Source organism: Bacillus rossius, chromosome 3, assembly GCF_032445375.1.
Source record: "Bacillus rossius redtenbacheri isolate Brsri chromosome 3, Brsri_v3, whole genome shotgun sequence".
Classification (NCBI taxonomy): domain Eukaryota; kingdom Metazoa; phylum Arthropoda; class Insecta; order Phasmatodea; family Bacillidae; genus Bacillus; species Bacillus rossius.
The window spans coordinates 50,306,767-50,328,458 of NC_086332.1; the positions used below are offsets into that span (position 1 = coordinate 50,306,767).

At 40.5% G+C, this 21,692-nt stretch overlaps 1 protein-coding gene across 5 annotated transcripts in view; it reads left to right on the forward strand.

Annotated features, from left to right (window-relative positions):
* Positions 1-21,692, forward strand: part of LOC134530667 (uncharacterized) — a 205,970-nt gene that overhangs the window by 126,547 nt on the left and 57,731 nt on the right. For all 5 annotated transcript variants that reach the window (XM_063365710.1, XM_063365709.1, XM_063365712.1 and 2 more), the window contains 4 exons: positions 936-1,034; positions 12,130-12,213; positions 13,889-13,993; positions 20,705-20,779. In XM_063365710.1, coding sequence (XP_063221780.1) covers positions 936-1,034; positions 12,130-12,213; positions 13,889-13,993; positions 20,705-20,779 — 363 coding nt within the window. The remainder of the gene's footprint in view (positions 1-935; positions 1,035-12,129; positions 12,214-13,888; positions 13,994-20,704; positions 20,780-21,692) is intronic.

Genomic DNA, 21,692 nt, shown 5'->3' on the forward strand with positions numbered 1-21,692 from the left:
GTCCATGCTCTTCTGCAAAGCATGTTTTTCACAACTTACACTTCATATGCAGTTAAAGATATTTATTTGCCCATTCCTTTGCTTAACTGGTGCAGCGAAATACGCGTAAAACGAATAAGCAAAACTGTGCGATAGCTGGGTGTACCCGAATGAACTGCCCTTACCCGTCCACTTCTATGAGATATTAACCCGAGAAATACGACACTCAAGGTAAAAGTCTCATCAGCCCAGTCTAGTGATGACCCGGACTTATCATAACGTGAAGTGATAGCAGTCACTAGCTGACAGCCATTAGTAAGCATGACTTACCTAATCACGATTTTCGATTATCCAAGCCACTAGTTCCCTGCATTGTTGCAGTTAATCAAGGTTGGATTAATTTCTGCTAATGAAAGACAAGTATTTTAAGTTGTTGATTTAGTCCGCATAAAATAATATCCAACCAGCTGTCTGTTGAGTAAATTAGTATTTGTGAAAAACATGGCTGCAAAACTGCCTAAAATTCTGTGCCTGTCAAATATCTTAGTGTTTCTAAGAACACGAGAAATTTAATAATGAAATGGTTATACATTTTTAAAATGTAAACGTATAAGTATTAAATTAAAATGATTAGAAAAAGTGCAGATTTAAGAAGGCATACGTTAAAGCTTAAAAAAACTAACCAATATAAATTGACCGACATATATATGTTAATTTTTGCAACAGTTTGGTGTTTAGTCATATTTAGAAAAATTTGTACAGTTTTAATCAACACTCTCCTGCTGAATGTGATGCAAATTACATCAGAAAACCCAGTGGTCATCATGTCATATCTCTTATTTCCCACATGAAAAAATACAAATCTAAACCAACCAGAGTTTGTACCCAGTTCACCATGTTGAGAGTATGTATAATGACGCCCCACAACTACACAATCGAGCTCTTGTTTTCAACAGGAAGAAGAAACGTTCACGATACGAGGCCCAAGGGAACTCGTCAATCAGCATCCACTATCAAAAATTGCACAAGGCCAGATGTCTCCAGAAGGAGTGCAGGTGACTGTCTTGGCTTTTGATCTTACTGTTATTGATTGAATTTCACTTGCAATCTTAGACTGAGTTGGACTAATTCACATACACCTAACCCTCACTTAGCACGTCTTCAGAATGCGCGAATTCATTTAGCGCGATGTTAATTTTACTGCCCTAGTCTTGAATAGCACGTCTGTAAATTTCAGTTAGCGTGAAATCTCCACAGGATAAAAAAAAAAAGTCGGGCACAACACCATGAAATCTGTTTAAACTTCTGTAAACAGATTTGCTGTGGGATACAGTTAAGCCAAACAAGGGGGGAAGAGATGCGCACACAGGTCTGACTACGCTATCGGCTGTTGTACAAACATCAGCTATGGCAAGTTAAATTGCGGCTATGGAGTGTAAAGGACCAAATTATTTTTACGTCCACGCGTATGCCGCCATACCCTACCTTTGTCGCCTGGCCACAGACCGAGCCGTGAACTCAGTCTAGCCAGTGGCAGGGAATTCACACAAACAAAAGCAACAACATCTGCCCATTCAGCTGCCGGTAACTACATGCTTGATCACTCATCATAATGTATTGTGTTCAAGTATTTGAGACAAAACTATAAGTATTACGGTGAGGGCTGATCGCGCATTGCCGGTGATTTTTGAGATGTTAACTATGGGCGCCACCACGTGGAAGGGCACGTGGACCCGGCGGAGTCTCTCACTCAGGGCGTGACGTAGCCCAAGTGGGGACGAGTTACCAGCCCTTTCTATCCTAGCTACCCAGACCTGGCCCGCTCTAGGCGTCGGGCACGCCACACTCCTAGACTCCCTCACCACGTGATTAAATAAATACTCACTTTATATTTATTTTCCAGATTTAATTTCACGAACACGTCTCTCTACACGCCCGTTACACGTTACACGTTACACGGTTAAAAAGCCTGAGGCACGAATCGGTTTAGGTGAAGGCATGGTCCGCACACGTGGCCATGCTGCAAAGTTTACTTATTACACGGTGATGAAAGAAACTCGACTGAGACAATTAATTAATTAAACAGTCCGCTGACCGAGAGCTGCCCCGAGGATGACGAACGAAAGCGATTTAAAAAGAATTAACGATACAGAAATTACTTGGTCAGAGATGAACAAAGGTTGAGGTCCCCGGGGTGCTGGCGCGTCTGCTCTCGGTCAGTGATGAAGATGGACTGGGGTGAGCTCATCGCTCGCAGGTGGCAACATGGCGCCCTTCGCGCCAACACAATTACCGTTACTGTATTCTACGACTCCGTGCCCCGGCGAAAGTTGAGTAAATTACAGATAAACATTAAAAATATATAAAAATTACTGACAATGGAAAGTTTGTTACTATTTACTTATTTAATGATAATTCATATAAAAGCATTCCTATCCTCGTCCAAGTCCGTGCCTGTTCGGGTCCGCCCGGGCAACGTCTATAGTTATTTAAGGTAACCTATTTAAATTACAGAAAACACAAGTAAATTGCACAACACTGGGGCAAAGACGAATGAAAACAAAAAGGGTTTACAAATAATATTAAAACGTAGCAAATTAGGGGTGCGGCGCACTGCAGCTAAGCGCCCTCTTGCCGGGCTAGACACACACGCACACACGCACACACGAGCGGGAGGTTTGAACTGAAACGGTGGTTGGGCGGTGTCATATCGGGCTCAAAGGGGCCGCAGGCCCGGACGACGTCAATTGCCCCCTCCGAAAGTAGGCCGATATGACAGCGCCGTTTGACAGATGGTTGGGGGGCGTTGCCTGTGGTGTTTACGTCGCGCACTCCCACGTGGCAATGTTGATGTTTATGTTTGTGCGGGCAGGTGGCAATGTTGACATGACGGACGGACAAGCAATGTTTACACGATGGAAGGGCGAGCAATGTTTACATGATGGCGGCGAGCAATGTTTACAAAATGACAGTTGAGCAATATTTACACTATGGAGGACGATACACACGGACAGAATGGGCGCTGGCTGACTAACCTTGTGGGTGGTGACCCACCAGTTGTCCCGAGCCCCAAATCTGCGTCAGCTGCGGCTGCGGCGGCTGCTGCGTGTGATAGCGTGGCGGTGGCCAGGGCGCCGGCCGGCAGGGGCGGCGGCGGCCAAGGTCAGGCGGCTCGTGGCAGGCGGGCAGCAAGCGCGGGCGGCGCTCGGCACGACCCGGCTCAGCCTCGCCGACAGGCGGGCGCTTCGCGGCCCGTCGTGACAGACGGGTGACAGGTGTCGAAGTCCGGGTGACGGTCACGTTCGGCGGTGGGACGGTCGGGCGTCCCGGCGTCGTGGCGTCGACCTGCATCGCGACAGGCGGATGTAGGGAGCTCAGGCGACTCTTCACGGTGCGGCGTCCCAATGTTGCCAACTTGCGACATTTGGGTGGCGTCTCGTGCGGCAGGGCACTTGACCGGTGTTCCGGTACTGCGGCGATCGGCGTTGGAATCGGGCGTCGTGGCGCCTCGGTCGATTCTGGCGTCGTGTCAGGTGGGCATGTAGGCGGCGTCAGCGTCGGCGTCGCGCGCGTCCGTCTCTTTCGGTCCGGTTCATCCGTCTGTGCCTCGAAGCCAGGCGGGCACAGAGGAGCAAATCCAGGCGGCGGGGCGGCGCTCAGGCGTCTCGGCGTCATGGCCCTGGACATCGTGTCGCAAAGCGTCCTGTTTGCGACTGCGCACTCTGGTAGCGGTGACGACGGCCGGATGACGTCGAAGCCAGGTGGTGGCGACAAGGTGACACGAAGCGTCGGCGTCGAATCTGGTGGCGTCCGTGGCGAGTCGTGTGGCGGAGACGATGCGGGTTTCGCCGGAAATGACCTTGGTGGCGTCGGGACGGCGGTTCGGTGCGGTGGCGAGGTCATTCCGGCGTCGGGAGGTGTCTCCGACACGAGGCGGGTGCTGGACGGCGTGGCAGACTGCGGTGGGACGGTCGTTGTCGGGCGTCGCTCGGTTGGCTTCGGCGAGTCAAGCGTCATCATAGTCGGGATGAGTGGCGTCAGGTCGGCGAAACGAGGTCTTGCTGGCGATGATGCGTTTGGACCAGCGTCGGGAGACGTCAGGTCGACGAGAGGTGCCGAGGTTGGCGGCTCCAGGACAGGAGGTGGCGGAAGCGGAATTGTCGGCGTCGGGACGGCGAGCGTCGGCGTCGGGATAAGTGGCGTCGGGTCGACGAAACGCAGTGTGGCAGGCGGCGGCGGGATCGGACTTGTGTCGGGAGACGTCAAGTCGATGAGCGTCGGCACGGCGGGCGTCGGGACGGCGGCCGTCGGCGTCGGGACGACGGGCGTGGGCGTCAGGACGACGGGCGTCTTTGTCAGAGCGGTAGGCGTCGGTAACGTAACACGTGGCGGTGCGGGTGACGTCAGGACGTACCTTCGTGGTGCTGGGGTCGGCGTCGTGCGTGAGGAGTCGGCTTGGTGCGGCGGTGACGTTCCGGCAACGGGCGGCGTCCTTGGCACGGGCTGCGTCGGCGAGTCGAGCAGCGTCTTTTCCGGCGTGGTTGGCGTCGGCGTGAGCGGAGTCGTTTTCGGCGTGGTTGGCGTCGGCGTGAGCGGCGTCTTTTTCGGCGTGAGTGGTGTCGGCGTGATCGGAGTCGGTGTCGGCGTGAGCGGCGTCGGCGTTTCGGGAAGCGTCGAGGCGTGTCGTGGAGGATTTTCCAGCGTCTCTGCCTCGTACTGCGCCTGGGTGGCTAGGTAGGCAGTGCACCGTGCGCACGTGAAGGTAAAAAACTTGCGCAGTACGGTCCATTCACGTTCGCCGATACAGCCACGATGCCACAGGCCGGCACATTCCTGGCAGCGGTATCCCTCGCTACTACCTCCGGGACACGACCTAGCTCCACATTTCGTCACGCCGTGTATGCGGTACTCCGTACAGTAGCCACACTCGTATCCGGCGGCGGTCCTGCCATGCAAGTCCCAACTCGGGCGGGGAAAGTAACACCCGATACACTCGTCCGGATACGGATACATGTCTACGCACGTGGTACTCTGCACACGAACAGTCCTCACGAACACATCAGCACTGTGTTACTTACTGCGCTCGGAGTCCGTTGTTTGTGCGCGGATTCCTGGAAGCGTGCGCTTGGCTGATCACGTGGCCGGCGCGCCAGAGTCCCGCTATGCGCTCCGCGCGAACAATAGTTCCGGCGCGAACTTTAGTTCCGCGCGCTCCGCGTAACAACCGCCTATCTCACCCGCTCGTACAGGTCTGGTTTTCGCGGAAGATGTAACTCGCCCCACGTTCTTGGGCGCCATTTGAGGGCTGATCGCGCATTGCCGGTGATTTTTGAGATGTTAACTATGGGCGCCACCACGTGGAAGGGCACGTGGACCCGGCGGAGTCTCTCACTCAGGGCGTGACGTAGCCCAAGTGGGGACGAGTTACCAGCCCTTTCTATCCTAGCTACCCAGACCTGGCCCGCTCTAGGCGTCGGGCACGCCACACTCCTAGACTCCCTCACCACGTGATTAAATAAATACTCACTTTATATTTATTTTCCAGATTTAATTTCACGAACACGTCTCTCTACACGCCCGTTACACGTTACACGTTACACGGTTAAAAAGCCTGAGGCACGAATCGGTTTAGGTGAAGGCATGGTCCGCACACGTGGCCATGCTGCAAAGTTTACTTATTACACGGTGATGAAAGAAACTCGACTGAGACAATTAATTAATTAAACAGTCCGCTGACCGAGAGCTGCCCCGAGGATGACGAACGAAAGCGATTTAAAAAGAATTAACGATACAGAAATTACTTGGTCAGAGATGAACAAAGGTTGAGGTCCCCGGGGTGCTGGCGCGTCTGCTCTCGGTCAGTGATAAAGATGGACTGGGGTGAGCTCATCGCTCGCAGGTGGCAACATGGCGCCCTTCGCGCCAACACAATTACCGTTACTGTATTCTACGACTCCGTGCCCCGGCGAAAGTTGAGTAAATTACAGATAAACATTAAAAATATATAAAAATTACTGACAATGGAAAGTTTGTTACTATTTACTTATTTAATGATAATTCATATAAAAGCATTCCTATCCTCGTCCAAGTCCGTGCCTGTTCGGGTCCGCCCGGGCAACGTCTATAGTTATTTAAGGTAACCTATTTAAATTACAGAAAACACAAGTAAATTGCACAACACTGGGGCAAAGACGAATGAAAACAAAAAGGGTTTACAAATAATATTAAAACGTAGCAAATTAGGGGTGCGGCGCACTGCAGCTAAGCGCCCTCTGGCCGGGCTAGACACACACGCACACACGCACGCACGAGCGGGAGGTTTGAACTGAAACGGTGGTTGGGCGGTGTCATATCGGGCTCAAAGGGGCCGCAGGCCCGGACGACGTCAACGGTGTGCAGATTGTCATGAAGGCCATGCTTATGTTACGCACTTTAGTTTTAAGCAAGTCAACTGTGCACACAATTTTCTTTTAAAGACGTTTTTTAATGTTATAACCTTTATCTGTTAGTCTGCGTCACTGCGGTGTACCGCTTATAATAAGGTAGCCAGCGCTAGTTGGCATCATTCATGTTTGGTTATGTTGCTTCCCGTATAGAGCACGCACACGTAGTCGAATATCAATATTGATATCTTGCTGATTGCATGCAACGTGCGCAATCTGTCTTGTGCAGAGTTTACTACATTTGATAGCCTGCACTTTTTCGTGGTAAGTGTGTACTACGACGATAGTTACGCATTAGTTCAGGCTCGCGTTCGGGTACAGATTTTGTTTTTCTATTTAAAGTTGAAGAAAGGTTTTTGTTGCATGACTTAATAATTTAAATTGTTTGGCGTGCTTTTTTATACTCTACTTTTTAAAAAAACGTACTTTCCTTGAATGGGTTTTGTTTTTATGAATAATTTTACCAAATAAAACTTTTTTTCACATAAAATCAAACCCCTACTTTTCAAACTTGATTTTAGTATAAAATGTGTAATGATTATGCGATAAATGCAGTAAGCACTTTAATTTTTGAAAAATTAAAATAAAATTTAGTCATCTGGACAGTAATATTGGTTTCACTGCTAGTAAAGGATTGTTTGGAAAGGTACGCGACGTGAGTTGAATGTCACGCCCGGGCGGGTAAGTCAGCCAGCCGACTGACGATATAGTACATAACCACGTATCTCCCGTTATGTGGTGTCGTATTTGTCATACAAAGTGCGATGGGATGCATATAAAAATAATGGTATGACATATTTATCGTTGAGTGTTATTCAACGTATTTATATTACGTAAAGTATATTTTCCTACACAATTTTGGAACACATTAAACAAATTAGTCTTGCTATTAATGGAAATTAATTCTTCAGAATACACGATTTTGAAGAACACGAGCATTTTTAGGAACGAATTAGTTATGCTAAGTGAGGGATAGGTGTATATTATTTTACTTATCTTAACACATCTGAAATATTATTTTATTGTTTCTCTTTGGCGTATTTAAAATAACCTGCTTCACCAAAATCCACACATAAAAATCTGTGAAATATTATAATTTGGTTATAGTATGTATTAAGGAATTCTATAACCTATGATTAGGGACAAGATTATATGGTGAATAGCGATAAAATCAAAATTACACCGGAAAGTATATCAATGCACCATATAACACCAAAGTGCAAGTAATACACCATAAAGTGCTGAAATGCAACTAAAATCATGAAATTAATCAGTATTTTAGCAGAACTTTACTTAAATAAAAAAAATCATATATTAAATTTACTTAATCTTATTTTGTTTGCATGAAGTTTGTACAAAAAAACTATTGTGTAAAGCAGGATTCTAAAAAATTTAGTTTACTAATCTCTTATAACATTATTAGTAACTCATTTACACTCCTGATTTCAGTACATTTATTTTCCAAACACACAAACACCTACAAAAATTTATCTTTATTACAAAAAGTTCTTCCCTAGGCATACATACTAAAAATAATTTTATTGTATAAATGCATCACATAATAGTCAAAATGGTACTATTTTGGTGAAATTAGTATTTAGGAATATGAGTTGTAAATTTGTTGAAGAACACACTAACGCTATGAACAAAATGGATTAATTAAATAAATAACACCAAAATCTCCTTTTTTAAAAACAAAATTGTCTTAAAAATAAAACCATAAAATCTTGTCCCTACCTTTGATTTAATGCGTGTTGTTTTTTCTTAATTTTTAAGTACTATATGTAATTATGTATAGTGTCCAGTCCCTCCTTTTCAAAAAAAATGGTTTTAGCTCCATGGAAAAATTAAATTACGTTTAATTGAGCTTTATTTTGTCAACTGAGGTTTCATTGTATAACTCTTTGTTTCTTGTATAAACACTTTAAAAATATTTTTATGTTTTATCATACGACACTGCTCTTACCTAGACAATAGTACTACTACAAAAATTGCTTTACCTTTATTTATTTTCTCGTACAAAACTTTAAAATGCAAGAAGATATTTGCATTTAAGGTTGTGAGAATATTGACATATGAAAATATATGTGCAAAAAAATAAAGAATAAAGACTAAGAAAAATATTTTGTTAAATTAATATTTATAATTATTTTATTGCAGTGTTAGTTATTTTAGATACAGATTGGCAGAGACCTGAGCCATGTAGAGTGAGTAGCTTCAGCTCGACTGCTCGAAAGTCAAGTTCCTTGTACTCGACTGGACAAGACTCAACAGTACTTTGCTTTAAATTCGAAACATATTTGACATATGCAACGAACATAAAATCACTTACCTTTATATTTCTAGCACTTTACAGTGAAAGCTTGTATATCAGTTCTTCTATTTACATTTCCCAGCAATTTATTTATTCTTAAACAATAGTTTATTTTACATAATTACATTACATTATCCAGAAAATTTACATCACCCTATTTAAGTCGCAAAACACTATAAATCTATGCAACTATGCCTTATTTTACCATATATTTTTAACACAGCATACAAAATTTGAGGAGAAGAAAATATTTTAATGACTCCCATGTATTATTTCTATCAAAGAATCAACTGTTGGCATTAATGTTGCAGAAACAAAAGTGATAAATTTGGTTCCTGTAGCTTCATATCTTTGATTAGCGATTCAAAATGTGGGTGGGCTAATTTTTCTTTATAAAAAAGGATATTATGCATTCTGCATATAGTTATTAAATACATAATGTGGTGTTGGAAAATGATAAAGTGGGATAAATCTTTAAAAGAAAATGGATAAATACCGTATTTGCTCGCGTAAAGGCCCCGCCCGCATATACCCCCCCCCCCCCCCCCCCCCCTCCTTGTTTTGTAAACATTTTTGAGAAAAAATTTAAAAACGTGTTTTTCTGGGTTTATCTGAGGGCAGGGCTGCTTGGCATGCATCAAACAGCAAGCCATGTATTGTGAGCGGCGGGAGGTGATTTTGTAAGCGGCAGTGATACAGAGACTGGTATTATAGTTTGTCCGCTCTCAGTAGGACTGTCGTGAGGTGTGATAGACGCACGCAGTTAGTTGTATCTCAAACGACATAAAGATAAAGAAAGCTGGACTCGTGCACTTGTGTTGATGTGCAGTGTTGTCAGAGAAGAAGAGGGGAAGTGAAGGAGGAAGGGAAGTGGGTGGAGCAGGTACCTACGTAGTCAGCAAGCGCTGCTGGCCGACAGTGTTGCCACGCTTTACGCGCTCCGGCTGTTTCACACTACACATTGCCAGTAGCATTGTTTTAGTGTGTGTGTCGTTACCGTAAACGTGAAAATGGGCGGAAAAAGGGGTAGCTACACGGTCGAGTATAAGTTAAAGGTAATTGCTTACGCGACCGAACACAGTAAACGCGCTGCCGTGAGGAAATTCGACGTGGATGCAAAATGTGTCAGGCGTTGGGTTAGTGAACACGAAAAACTGGAAAAGGACCCAAAAAATAAATGCGCCTTCCGTGGAGGAAATGCAAGTACCCCCAAGTTCTTAAGTTAAGACAAAATAAACTATACCGGTAATACGTCAAGGAATTACCTATGAAAACTGGTACATGTACCATGAAACTGGTATTTCTAACACTTCTTTGGCTGGTTGGCTGGCTAGCTGGCAGAAGGAAGGGAGGTTAAGCCACGCCTCTGCCTCTCTCCCCCCCTGCCGCAGCGCTGCCTCACCCCCCTGCGGACTCACTACCTCTCTCTCCCTCCTGCCGCGTCGCTGCCTCCCCCACCCTCCCTCATCAGAACAAAGACGCAGGACTTGCCATTCGTTCCGCCAGCTGTTTCATTTAATCAAAATTTAATTGGCGTTTAAATAAGTTGTGGCAGTATTTCATTTTGCTTTTATTAAATGTTAGTTTTTCATACCTGAAAAAAGGAAAAATCTATTTTTTCTCCAAATTCACGTATAGGCCCCCTCCCCTTTTTTGGAGTCGAAAATTTGTTAAAAAAAGGGGGGCCTTTACGCGAGTAAATACGGTGATATTGAGTTAACATTTCTACCAGTTGTGTTTACACTTTCAATTTCAGTAATTTTATAGTTTATGCACAGTTTTAACAACTCCATTTAAAAACATTAAAAAATGTTCATTAGTTTTTTTTTTAAATAGGAAAAACATTGGAAATTCTGGAAAGTAAGAATAATAATAGCTAAATTAGAAGGTTTGTTTGTTTAGGTGAGCTACATTCATAATTCATATTTAATATGTAAATAATAACTAAATATTATGTAATGCATGAAGGCAAGATAATATGGTGAATAGTGATAACACCGAAATAACAGTGATATTAAGTAAGTACACTGCCAAAAACTGAAATGGAAGACAATATTCCGCCAAATACTGAAATGGCAGTCAATAACACTGCATAACACCAAAATTCAGCTAAATTCAGCTCAAATACCTCATTTTAGCAATTAAAATATAAATTCATTTCATAAATCTTTATTTTAGGTTTTTATTTAAAACTTAATATGTTATGTATGAAGTAAAAAACATTATTTACTTTCTGTCTATAGTTTTTCTCAAAGTAAAGTAAATAAAATCAGTCCTTAGCTGATTATAAATAGTCATGGGTAAAGGCCCATAGGGAAACATCACAAGAAAGTGTACATGTATAAAGATTTTGGGCTTTTAAAATTGCCTATACATTTCTTTAATTTCAAATGTTTTAGTTGCAGAATTTTGTTTGACTTATTTTATCAATATATTATGTAGTAGTATTGTTTAATGTTGGTACTCATATGAAGTGTCTTACCATGAATTGTTGAAGCATTTTATCAATGTAATTATGCTTGATATGCGTTTATTCTTACATGTGTTTTAATTTTTAATTATGATAAAGATGAAATCCCCTAATTTTTAATTACCAAATTAACATTTTTTATAACATCATAAAATCTTGGTTCTAGTAACGCATTATTAATGTAGTCAACCAAACCTAACCAACCTTTCACACAGAAGCAGGATTAATAAAATTTTAATATATTCCTAAATAAAATTTTTTTTTTTTTTCATTTTATCCCACTTAGTAAATAAGGAATTACTTTTAACATTTATCAAAATATAAACTTTGCTAGTAAGTTTGGGCATGTATTATTTTTTTTGAGCCATAGTATTAAAGTATAATCCATTCTAAAAATCTACAAAAAAAAACCTTCTACAACTACTTGAGCTAAACTTAATTTTTAAGGAATCGACACTAAAAATAATCAAGTCTGGGCTTGCCTTGACTTGACTCAAAAATTTTCAGTTTTGTCCATTTCTTTTTTTTTTTTTTAGTTTTAATCATGGTTGCATGATAAGAAACTTTACTGTTCTTCCATTTATGTTAAAAAAACTCTCTGAGAGACCTCTAAATGTCTAAATGTTTTTAAGTTAATATTTCTAGTTGTTTTAGATAATATTTCATCAAAAGATGACACATTTATAATACCTAACTTATTTTAAGCATTAAGTATTGAAATATTTGTAATTAATTTAGAATTATTTGAAAATACTTTATTCACAACCAACAAATGTTATGTGCATGTCCCTAGTTGCATTGTGCTAATTTCTAACTTGCCGGTTGAGTGGAAATAAAACATGATTTTTGATCGGTGTGACTGTGAAAATTATGTCACCAGCGGTCTGGGGGACTAAACTTGGGTTTTGTTCTTTCTGCTGCAGGGAAACTCAGGACAACCAATGACATCTGGAGCACAGAAGAGTTCTTTCGAGCCACCATTGCAAGACTGTGGGGGACCTCAACAGGTAATAATGTTGAAGAACTCTTGAATCTAGCATGTGCTGTAGGGGTTCGATTTGTGCACTACCCAGGGCGTGCTACACCTGTCTGGTAGTCATCTGACGACAGTAAACCATCTTGGGACTTATAAAGGAGGATCTACAGAACATAGTGGTTATAAGTCAATAAATATGTTTTGGCCTTGACTAAGCTATTTATCTCTGAAACCTTCAGATAATTATTTTGGTATGGCCAACTTAAATCTGCATAATAGTCAACTTGCATTGCCATGTTCCGGTATATCAGTGTTGTGTGTGATTGTGTGTGACGTGACTCACCATTTCGCACTCAGCTTTACCCAACTGTGGCCAGAGAACTTTGTCCCTTTATCTGACAATATTACTTGCGGATACTCCCTCCTTGGAAATAACTCTGCCTTGAACGTATGCCTTAAAGTACCTGCTCTGCAGTTGGACGGTGAAACACCTCTACCCATCGCGTGAAACTATCAGTTACTATCGACATAGAACACTTTCTTCATTCCAGTCTGGAGTACGGACCCATCAGGTTCAGGGCCTCCGTATGAAAAGGCTCTATGATTGTCTGGTCACTTGCTGCTCTTTTCTGTCGGGGGACTTGGTTTTGTGCCTCTGGAAATGTCGGCAGCTCCATATGCCACTTTTCGCGAAATTGTTTACACCGAGCCAGTACAATAGCTCGCGTATGGCAGAGGGGGTTTGGTTCGGCAAGTTTGTTTATATGCAGCATTTGGAAAATTTCTCTTTGTGTTTCCTGCGGTGTATACGTTCTCCATGGTTGTTGAATTCGGCGAGACATACTTGTAGACAACCGTCAATGACTAGGTAAACCTTCACTTGGCCTCGCCATAGCTTGGCATCAATTCCTGGTTGTTTACATTCTTTGCTGGACGGTGCACACGAGTGCTTCTATGTCGTCTAGTTCAGCATATGGGGGGAGTGTAGTGGGGGGGCTCTGTTATTGCACTGAGGGTTGTATTTTGACTGGGCATGTACGGGTTTACGAGCCTACCACCCTTACATGACAACCACTCCTCCCATTCCGTGTCAAATCTGATCTTGACTGTGTTATCAGGAGTTCATGATAATGATGTGCTCCACAGTGAAATCTAAAGCTTGAAGTAGCATATTCAAGCACGTGGACTGGTGCCCCTGCATTTTCACCAGCCACTTTAGACATTGCATGTCCGTACGCAGAATCAAGTGTTGCCTCTCTAAGTGCAGCCGCTAACATCTTTACTTAGACTATTTGCACAGCCGTAGTTGCATTGGTAACATTCCTGTTTAGTTAATATGTAAAGGTTACATTAGCTCATAGAATGTTTATATATGTTAATAGTGTAAGTAAAAAAAAATGTTATTTGAAATTTGATTTGACTGTTAACTTTACTTCAAAATACATTATTTGTAACAGCTTCGCCCACCTTTAAGTGCCACCTAAACTGTCATCTTTCTTATTTTTCTCAAAAGCTTACAGAAGTAAGCCAATTATTAAAAGAATATTTTTGACTTTGATTGAACCCCAGAATCGCATTGCAGTGTTGGTGTGTGTGAACGTTCTTAAAATGATGAATGTAAACATTGTAACTGTGCCTTGATAGAGCAAGATCATACGATAAATGAAAGTGAGTGATGCATGGATGCTGTGTGTTACCTGCTGCAGGGTCAAGACCAGCAGCAGATACCACCTGTGCAGCCTCAGAACGGAGACCTACCGCCTATGTTTGGATATAGGGGGATTAATGGCTCGCAAAGTCCTGCTGCTCAGGTGCGTCATCACTAACATAACACATGATTATCTTCCTGACCTTTACAAGTTAGCAGATAGCTAGATTACGTAGTTTTATTTTTAAAACAAATTTCATTTTTGAAGCAGGTGATTTCAGTGTGATTGTTTTTATTTTTATAAAAGCTGTTTGTTAATACTTGCTCCACCAAAATAGTGGTAAAATTTATATGCTGCATTTTTACAGTAAAATAAGTTTTAATAAATTTGTCTAAAACAATTGCATTCAGACATTAAAAATAAATAATGGGTAATTAGAGATGCACGCCAAAACAAATTAAATTAATTTTTCTGAGCCATGCAATTTGTAATAAATTTTTTGTTTGGAAATAATGACATTCCTTGAATTTCACAATTTCAATTAAGTTTTAGTTAAATGCTGCTTAATACCATTATATAACTTGCATTCCGATGCTATATGGTGTATTAACTTGTATTTCGGTGTTATCCAGTATTTTGTCATGCTTTTCGGTGTTATTTTGGTTTTATGGCAATTCACCATATAATCTGTCCCTTCAGATATCATGTTGTTCCCTTTTGGTAACATAAACCTATTGTAAATGACATGAAACAAAAATGCTACTTGGAGAATGAGATTGAGATTGAGTCAAAACATTTTCTGCATAATAAGCTTATTTAGTATTCTTTTTCTGGTCTTTAAACACTTAAGTAGTTTTGTCTTTAAGAAGTTTATGTTTAATTACCATAAATAAGATTTCATGTGATGTCGCCGGGAGGTGTTGGGGCGTTAGAGAGACGTTAAATAAGAAGGGCGCCACCGTGTCTAGGGGGGCACGGACCCGGATGCGACTCTTAACTCTGGGTGTGACGTCGCCCGTGTGGGGACATGACTCGACCCCCGTACACTGCCTACAGAATAATTGACCTGGGCCCGCTCTCAGCGATGGGCACGCTGTGTAGTAACGTCGTGGGCTCTTATGGCGTCCCACACGCCAACCTGGAGTGCACACGTGGTCAAACAAAAAGAGACAAGTTCGATAACACTGTGATTTATTGTAGACTACACGGTACTATTCCCGCTTGAGCGCGTTAAATAAAGAACTTAAAAATAAGTTGAAACTGTTTAAAAGCCTTGCAGCACGATTGGTTTACGGGCTGTCCGGCCACCACGTGGTCAGACGTTATGTTCGTGGTGATTTTTGAACTCCTTACAGATTACAAGGTAATTAATGAAACAGCCGACCGCCAAGGTAGGCTCCGAGGATAGCGAAAACGATTAAGAAGAATTGCACAGAACAGAATTACTGGGTCAGTATAGCGAAGTTGAAGTCCTCGGATTGCAGAGCGCATCCTACCTCGGGTGGTGATGCGAAGCGACTGGGGCGAGCGATGGCCGCCGGGGTGGCAGGACAATGGCGTTGCGCGCCAAGATGGATAGTACGGTTTTTCGAGCCGTATCGCGCCGTGGCATATTTAATAAAACCAATTAAATTACTAAACACCCTTTTACATGTTACACTGGGGTTCAAGAACTGCAACCACGTAATAATTGAACTAAACAAGAAAGAATTAAATAAAGTTACAGTAACTGGATGGCCTTCGGCAAGTCTGAGTCTGTTACGGCCCTTTAGCATTTCTGCCAAAAGGAAAACAAATGAAATAAAGTATAATGCCTTGAAACTTACATACACAACACTAGGGATAATTAAAGAAATAAAATAATGGTAATAAAATAGAAGTTAGGAGGGAACGAGGCACTGGCTCGACTCTTGCTCTTGCTGGGCGTACACACACGCACACAGGCATACTTCGGCCGCGGGAGATTCGAATGGACGGGACAGAAGAAAGAGGGGTAGGAGGGTGGTAACATATCGGGCTCTAGGGGGCGTAGCCCTGGTCGACATCACATGTTAGCTCAATTTAGTTTCTAATGCTTGAAAATTATAAGTTTGAATTTTAAGTTATATGGGTCAAGGGTCATGCCAAGCTATTTAAGATTTTTTTTTGTATTTTTAAAGCCTTGGAAAGTAATGAATACACTAAAAATTAAAAATAATTGAAAAAGTATGTTAACTTTTATGAATAAAACATATTTTATGCTTGTATACTAAATTGAGATACATAAGTAAAATTATACAATTTTTTGTCTGTTAGTAATGATCCTTTTGCATTTGTGCATAACTAGCCTACATTCTTAAATAACGAAGCTTTAATTAGGAATATTTTCGATGTTTTCTTTAGGATTTTAAATTTTATTCTGAATATGCCAAAATTCTTATGACAAAATCGGTATGTTTTCGGGAGGTTTAAAATAACTATCTTAAGACAAATTCTTTACTATAGAGAGACAATCTCACTCTGCATTTGCAGTACAGAGTAAATGGTGTGCACTGTTGCCAGAGTGATACCATTCTATAACATAGATTACTTGCATTCTGCTAATTAATCTTAATGTCTTATTTATTTTACCTTCATTTTTTTTTGTTAAGCATTGAAAAATAACTTCTTTTTTTTTTTAATTTTAAAATTTTATATTATTTTAAGACTAAAATATATATATCTATGCTAGTATCATTACAGAAGGAGTCATTTTGAAAACACTAATTCAATACTAAATGCCAATTATTTCAAATGAGAAACTGTTTGTAACAGCCTTTCGCTACTGAATTCAGGAATTCCATTTAATTGTGTGCTATGCTTAAACACAACCAAAATGTTAAAAGCTCGTCCAACCATCTTATTGGCATAGGGATTTATATTTTTTAATTTTATGTACCCAATTTCGTAAGAATTTTTGCTAAGATTTCAAACAAACGTCAAATTGTAAATTTTTAAGCACAATGTTTGCTCCATAAACATTTCAATTTTCAATTTTTTTTATTTATGTTTATGCCAAATTAAGTTTTCATTTAGTCACAGTTTTCAGGCATTATGATCTACTTCTGAAAAGAAGATGATGTAGCAAATTTGGTCAGACCTTGATCTTAAGAAAAGTCAGCAGCGACACCACCGTATCTCTTCAAATAAAGTAACAGCAGCAAATTTTTTAATGCAATTTTGAATGGCACCTGACATATTGTGGCAACAGTCATGCGATGGTCTTATGATGCATACTGTATGAGAAGTGGTGCCACTACACCTATCCCCCCCCCTCCCGATGTTCCAACCGTATCATCCGTCAATCACTGTGATAGTATTCTTTTAATCCGTACTTTACTTGATATGCTACAAATATGGGAAGAAAATGGCGAAAATGTTTCAAGTGTAATCTACTTTTATCTCATTGTAGAAAGTTGATAAAGAAGCAATTGACATGCAAAGCGAGATGCTTTACGACCAAATGAATGTTCTGTTTCCATCGAGCTTATAGGAAGTGTATGGTACATTTACAAAAATTGTATTCCAAATTCTAGGTAAATTGATGTTAATTATTTTGCTTGCCTATAAATATAGCAAGCCTTTATAGAAGACATAGGCAGGGTCATCAAGAGGGGAGGCGGAAATCCCTGGGACCCCGGTTGAATTTGAGATTTATTTTAATTATTGGATTAACCACATTGGAATGAAAATTAAAAGTCTATTGTTAATATAATGCATTGGAAACCTTTTAAGAAATGAAATATGCACAGATTATTATTACAGTTATGACCACGGTAACATTTACAGTCTATTTTTTTAACATTGCGGTTTGAAAAATTGTACATAAAATAAAAGGGAGGGGGCCTGGCAAAGTTATTTGACCACTTTGTACAATATGTCGCACTATTTTTCATGTTACCTTTGTAGTTTGGGTCACTAAGTGTATTGGGATGGGCTCGGATCAGAATTTAGGACGTGTCATGACAGCGGGTGTTAATTTTTTGTAATGTTTATTCTAGTTTCTTTGGTCTGTCACCTTGAATTAACTTAGCGTTAAAAAGCAACAATTTCATAGCAAAATGCTAAACGTAACAATGCGATAGAACTATCAAACATCTATGGACTAATAACGCTTAATATGAAGTAAGAGTTGAAAATTCAACATTGGTGTTTCGAGGATTAGTTTGTTTATTTTCTGACTCTTAATAAGCCCACCGCCATAAGGTGGGAACATTGATAATGTTTAAAATAAAGGAAAGGTGTAAAAAAATAAAATAAAATAGTGCATGAATAAATGAACATGATTACTTCTGGATTTCCCTTGTCATTCCCCCGGCTCTGGTCACCAAAGAAAGGGGACTAATGGCAAGGTAGAAATGTGAGGTTAGGAAAAGAACCAGGATTACAGCAAGTTATATTTAATAGTTTCCCTTCGTAAATCAATCATACTTAAATAAAATAGTTACAACGACCATGATCACAAAGCTTTAGGCAACACAAGCCATTTAGGTAATTTAAGAGATATCCAAATATATATATGGTAAAGTTAAAGGACTCGGGTAGCCGCAGAGACAGGACATGCCATAAATGCATTACGTTTGCTAATGCCCAAATAGCACACTCACTGTACACCATTTGTGCACAAAACCACTCATGATTCAACTAAGTCTCCTTGAAACTAGCACTGGCCCGAAACAAAAGTGAGTATACATTCTTATTCACATAAGCATTAACTCCTACTTTCTACCCATGTCAACCGTATTACACTATAAGTTTGCAAAACCAATATGACCAGTGAATAGAACACATACAGGTTACCAAACCAAAGGAAAAATCTAAATATGTATCTGTATAAATTACATCGTATTACATACTGCACAAGCATAAATAAATATTGGGGTAATTTTATTGTGTATGATTATCAAGTTAACCTTGGCAAGTCTACTTTCTGTGCTGTTCAAAAGATATAATTCCATCAGTCATAATAAACCAACTCTGCAGGCACAAATGTTAAACCTCGGATACTAAAGACAAACAGCCTTTAAATTCTCAATTAAATGCTATCTTAATCATTAAAAAAAATCGTCTAAATATATACATGCATCAGGTTCTATAGAGCGAGACCGCCAAAGACTCAATTAATTACCACAGTTGCTAATTAAAATAAACATTAAAAATAATGTATAGATTACAACTGTCAGCTTGCATCAAGCAGGTATAATAACTCAATATTAGTAATACAACTGTATATATATAGCTCAACAAAAATATTGTAAATTAAAATACCCAACATCACATGCACATTTAGGTACTCCAAATACTAATCTCTCATGTCCAACTATATTGACAGTCTGTGCCTACACATACTAAACTCACAGTAACTGCCTAACCATTTGTTAATAGCTACTGCTAAATCATACCAGCTTATATTTTACTTGATACGTTTTTCAGTTTGCTCAGTTATAATAATCTACAAAACCTATTGCCTTTCCAGTTTTGCATATAGTCATACCAAAAAAATTATATGTTATAAAAACATATGCAACTGCAAAATTAGCATATTGTAGTCAGCTGAAAATAACTAAATTTGCTTAAAAATTTCCCAAAATTTTACTGTTCGTTGACAAATAAACATGGAGTTTGAAAAACTGTAAAATATTATTTCCATAAATATATTAGTAGCGAAATTACTCAACAGAATGCTCGTTTGTAGAATTGCTTTTCCATTCAAAATACTTGCTGTGGTCTACCAAAATCCACTTGTAGCCAATCTCCTGGGACAGCACAAAATCTGGGACAAATTAGTGAATGCCAGGAAAAAATTTAAACCAGGCTAGATAAAACACAGCCATGTCAACGATAAATTTTCACTAGCTCCGGGGTGCAAATGCTGCATTACCAAAAAAAAAAAAACAGCAACAGGATAAAAGAAAAAAACTCAGCTCCAATACTTCACTCACTAGTATGAGCACACCGAACTTTATATTAGGGAAACAGTACCTTGTTCAGCCTCGGGACGCCTGTAGCAACAAAAAATGGGTGACAACTTACAGTAGGAAGCTTAGACCATTGAAGCTATATGCTTGACATAGCATACAGCAGTTTAAGTTGTCAGCCAGATTATCACAAACCCGACTCTTCATGTAGTCATCACCTGACATGTTCTTGTCAAATGACACCAGTCAACGATCACGGCGAACACAACTGCCGAATAATAAATTTGTGGAAATTAAAATGCAAAATCAAACTGCATTGTAATAATCAATGTGCAGCACTTCACCCTACTTGTAGCTGCAATTTAAACTTCTGACACATGTAGCCAAACTTGTAATCCACTTGACAAGCAGACATTCTTGAAGCCTCACATAAAGTTACTTTCAGATAAATTGAAATATCAATTTAAAGTTTATCAAATGACGAACCTCATTCAGGTTTATCTTGCTTCTCCCTCCTTCGAGAAATGCATTGACCACTCGACTAGGTCCCTAGCGCAATCTCTCGGTGTAAACGACAAACACCAGCAACTCCATGCAACTCCAGCACTACCAACCCAAGCCAATGTGTACTACCGCCACGCCTGTTCATCAACTGGCCCTCCAAATGGCAGCCAAGACAACCAACAAACCAACCTAGTGCTCATGACAACACAAAAAAAAAAACTCAAATGTGGCGATCTCACAATCGTCACACCCTGATTTGTATTGTGAATGTCCTTCTCTAATGACCTTGTAGACAAAAAACATCGAACTATAACAGATAAATGAGTAAAAATCTCTCTTAATTCATTCAGTAGCAATGGACCTTGTTAGCTTGTTACACAACTATGTCAGAAGGGAGTGAACATGATAAGTGATCAATTTTTTATTTTTCCAGGCTCCAGGAAGAGGAGCAGAGATGACTTGCCAGGATCCTGGAGCTCAGCCTGTGTCAGGAATGCCTCAGCAACAGGTAACTGATTATCTCGCTAGGGCTGTTCTCATTTCATTACAACTATGGGGCTGTTTTTTTAATGCATGCTTGGAACCATTTATAGCTTCAACTTTCTGTTAAAATGTAAAACACATAGGCTCTTGGACTGGACTGGACTTGAGAAGCTTTGTGCATGTGAATTAACACTGTTAGTGGTTTTCTGTATTAATTCTTTTGTGGATTAAATCAATTAGATTTTATTTTGTGAATTTAATTGGTTCACCATAGTATTTTTGTTCATTATTATGGATTATTACCGTATTTACTCGCATATAGGTCGCCATCGCATATAGGTCGCACCCATAATTTGAGGTCTTGAATTTGTTATTTAAGATTCCCCCCATATAGGTCGCACCGGTAATTTAATGACGCGAACGGCCGGCGTACCGTGCACGAAAGAGTTAACGGGTACTGTAAAACTCCGCTACTACAAGAGCTGATAATGGCGTGATAAATTGTTGTAACAACAAGTACTCGTAATAACCGAATATAGAAAATTGAAGTCAAGTTAGATTCCTGACTTCTTAAAAAGTCTTAATTGTAGACTATAACTCAAAAACAGTGCTTTGCATTAAAAAAATGCACAGAATAAAAGTTGTAGTAAATTTAATTTCGAATAAAAAAGGCCTGTTATGATTTTTTATATCTACAGCGGTTTGCGTTTTAAACGTGCGATTGGTCTGACGCGTGAGGCAGTTCCCGACACAGATAAGATAGTGGCTGGGGAAACCATTGCTTCTCCCCTTTCCTTTTTCTACTTGTTTGCCATCCAGGTGCAACATCGCCCTTCGTTTACCATTTTTTTTGGCGCTAAGTGAATTCGCGTCATGCGAGTTCAGCTATGCTAGCTGGCTGGTTGTTATTTTCGTTCAAAACGTGGCAAAGGAACTTG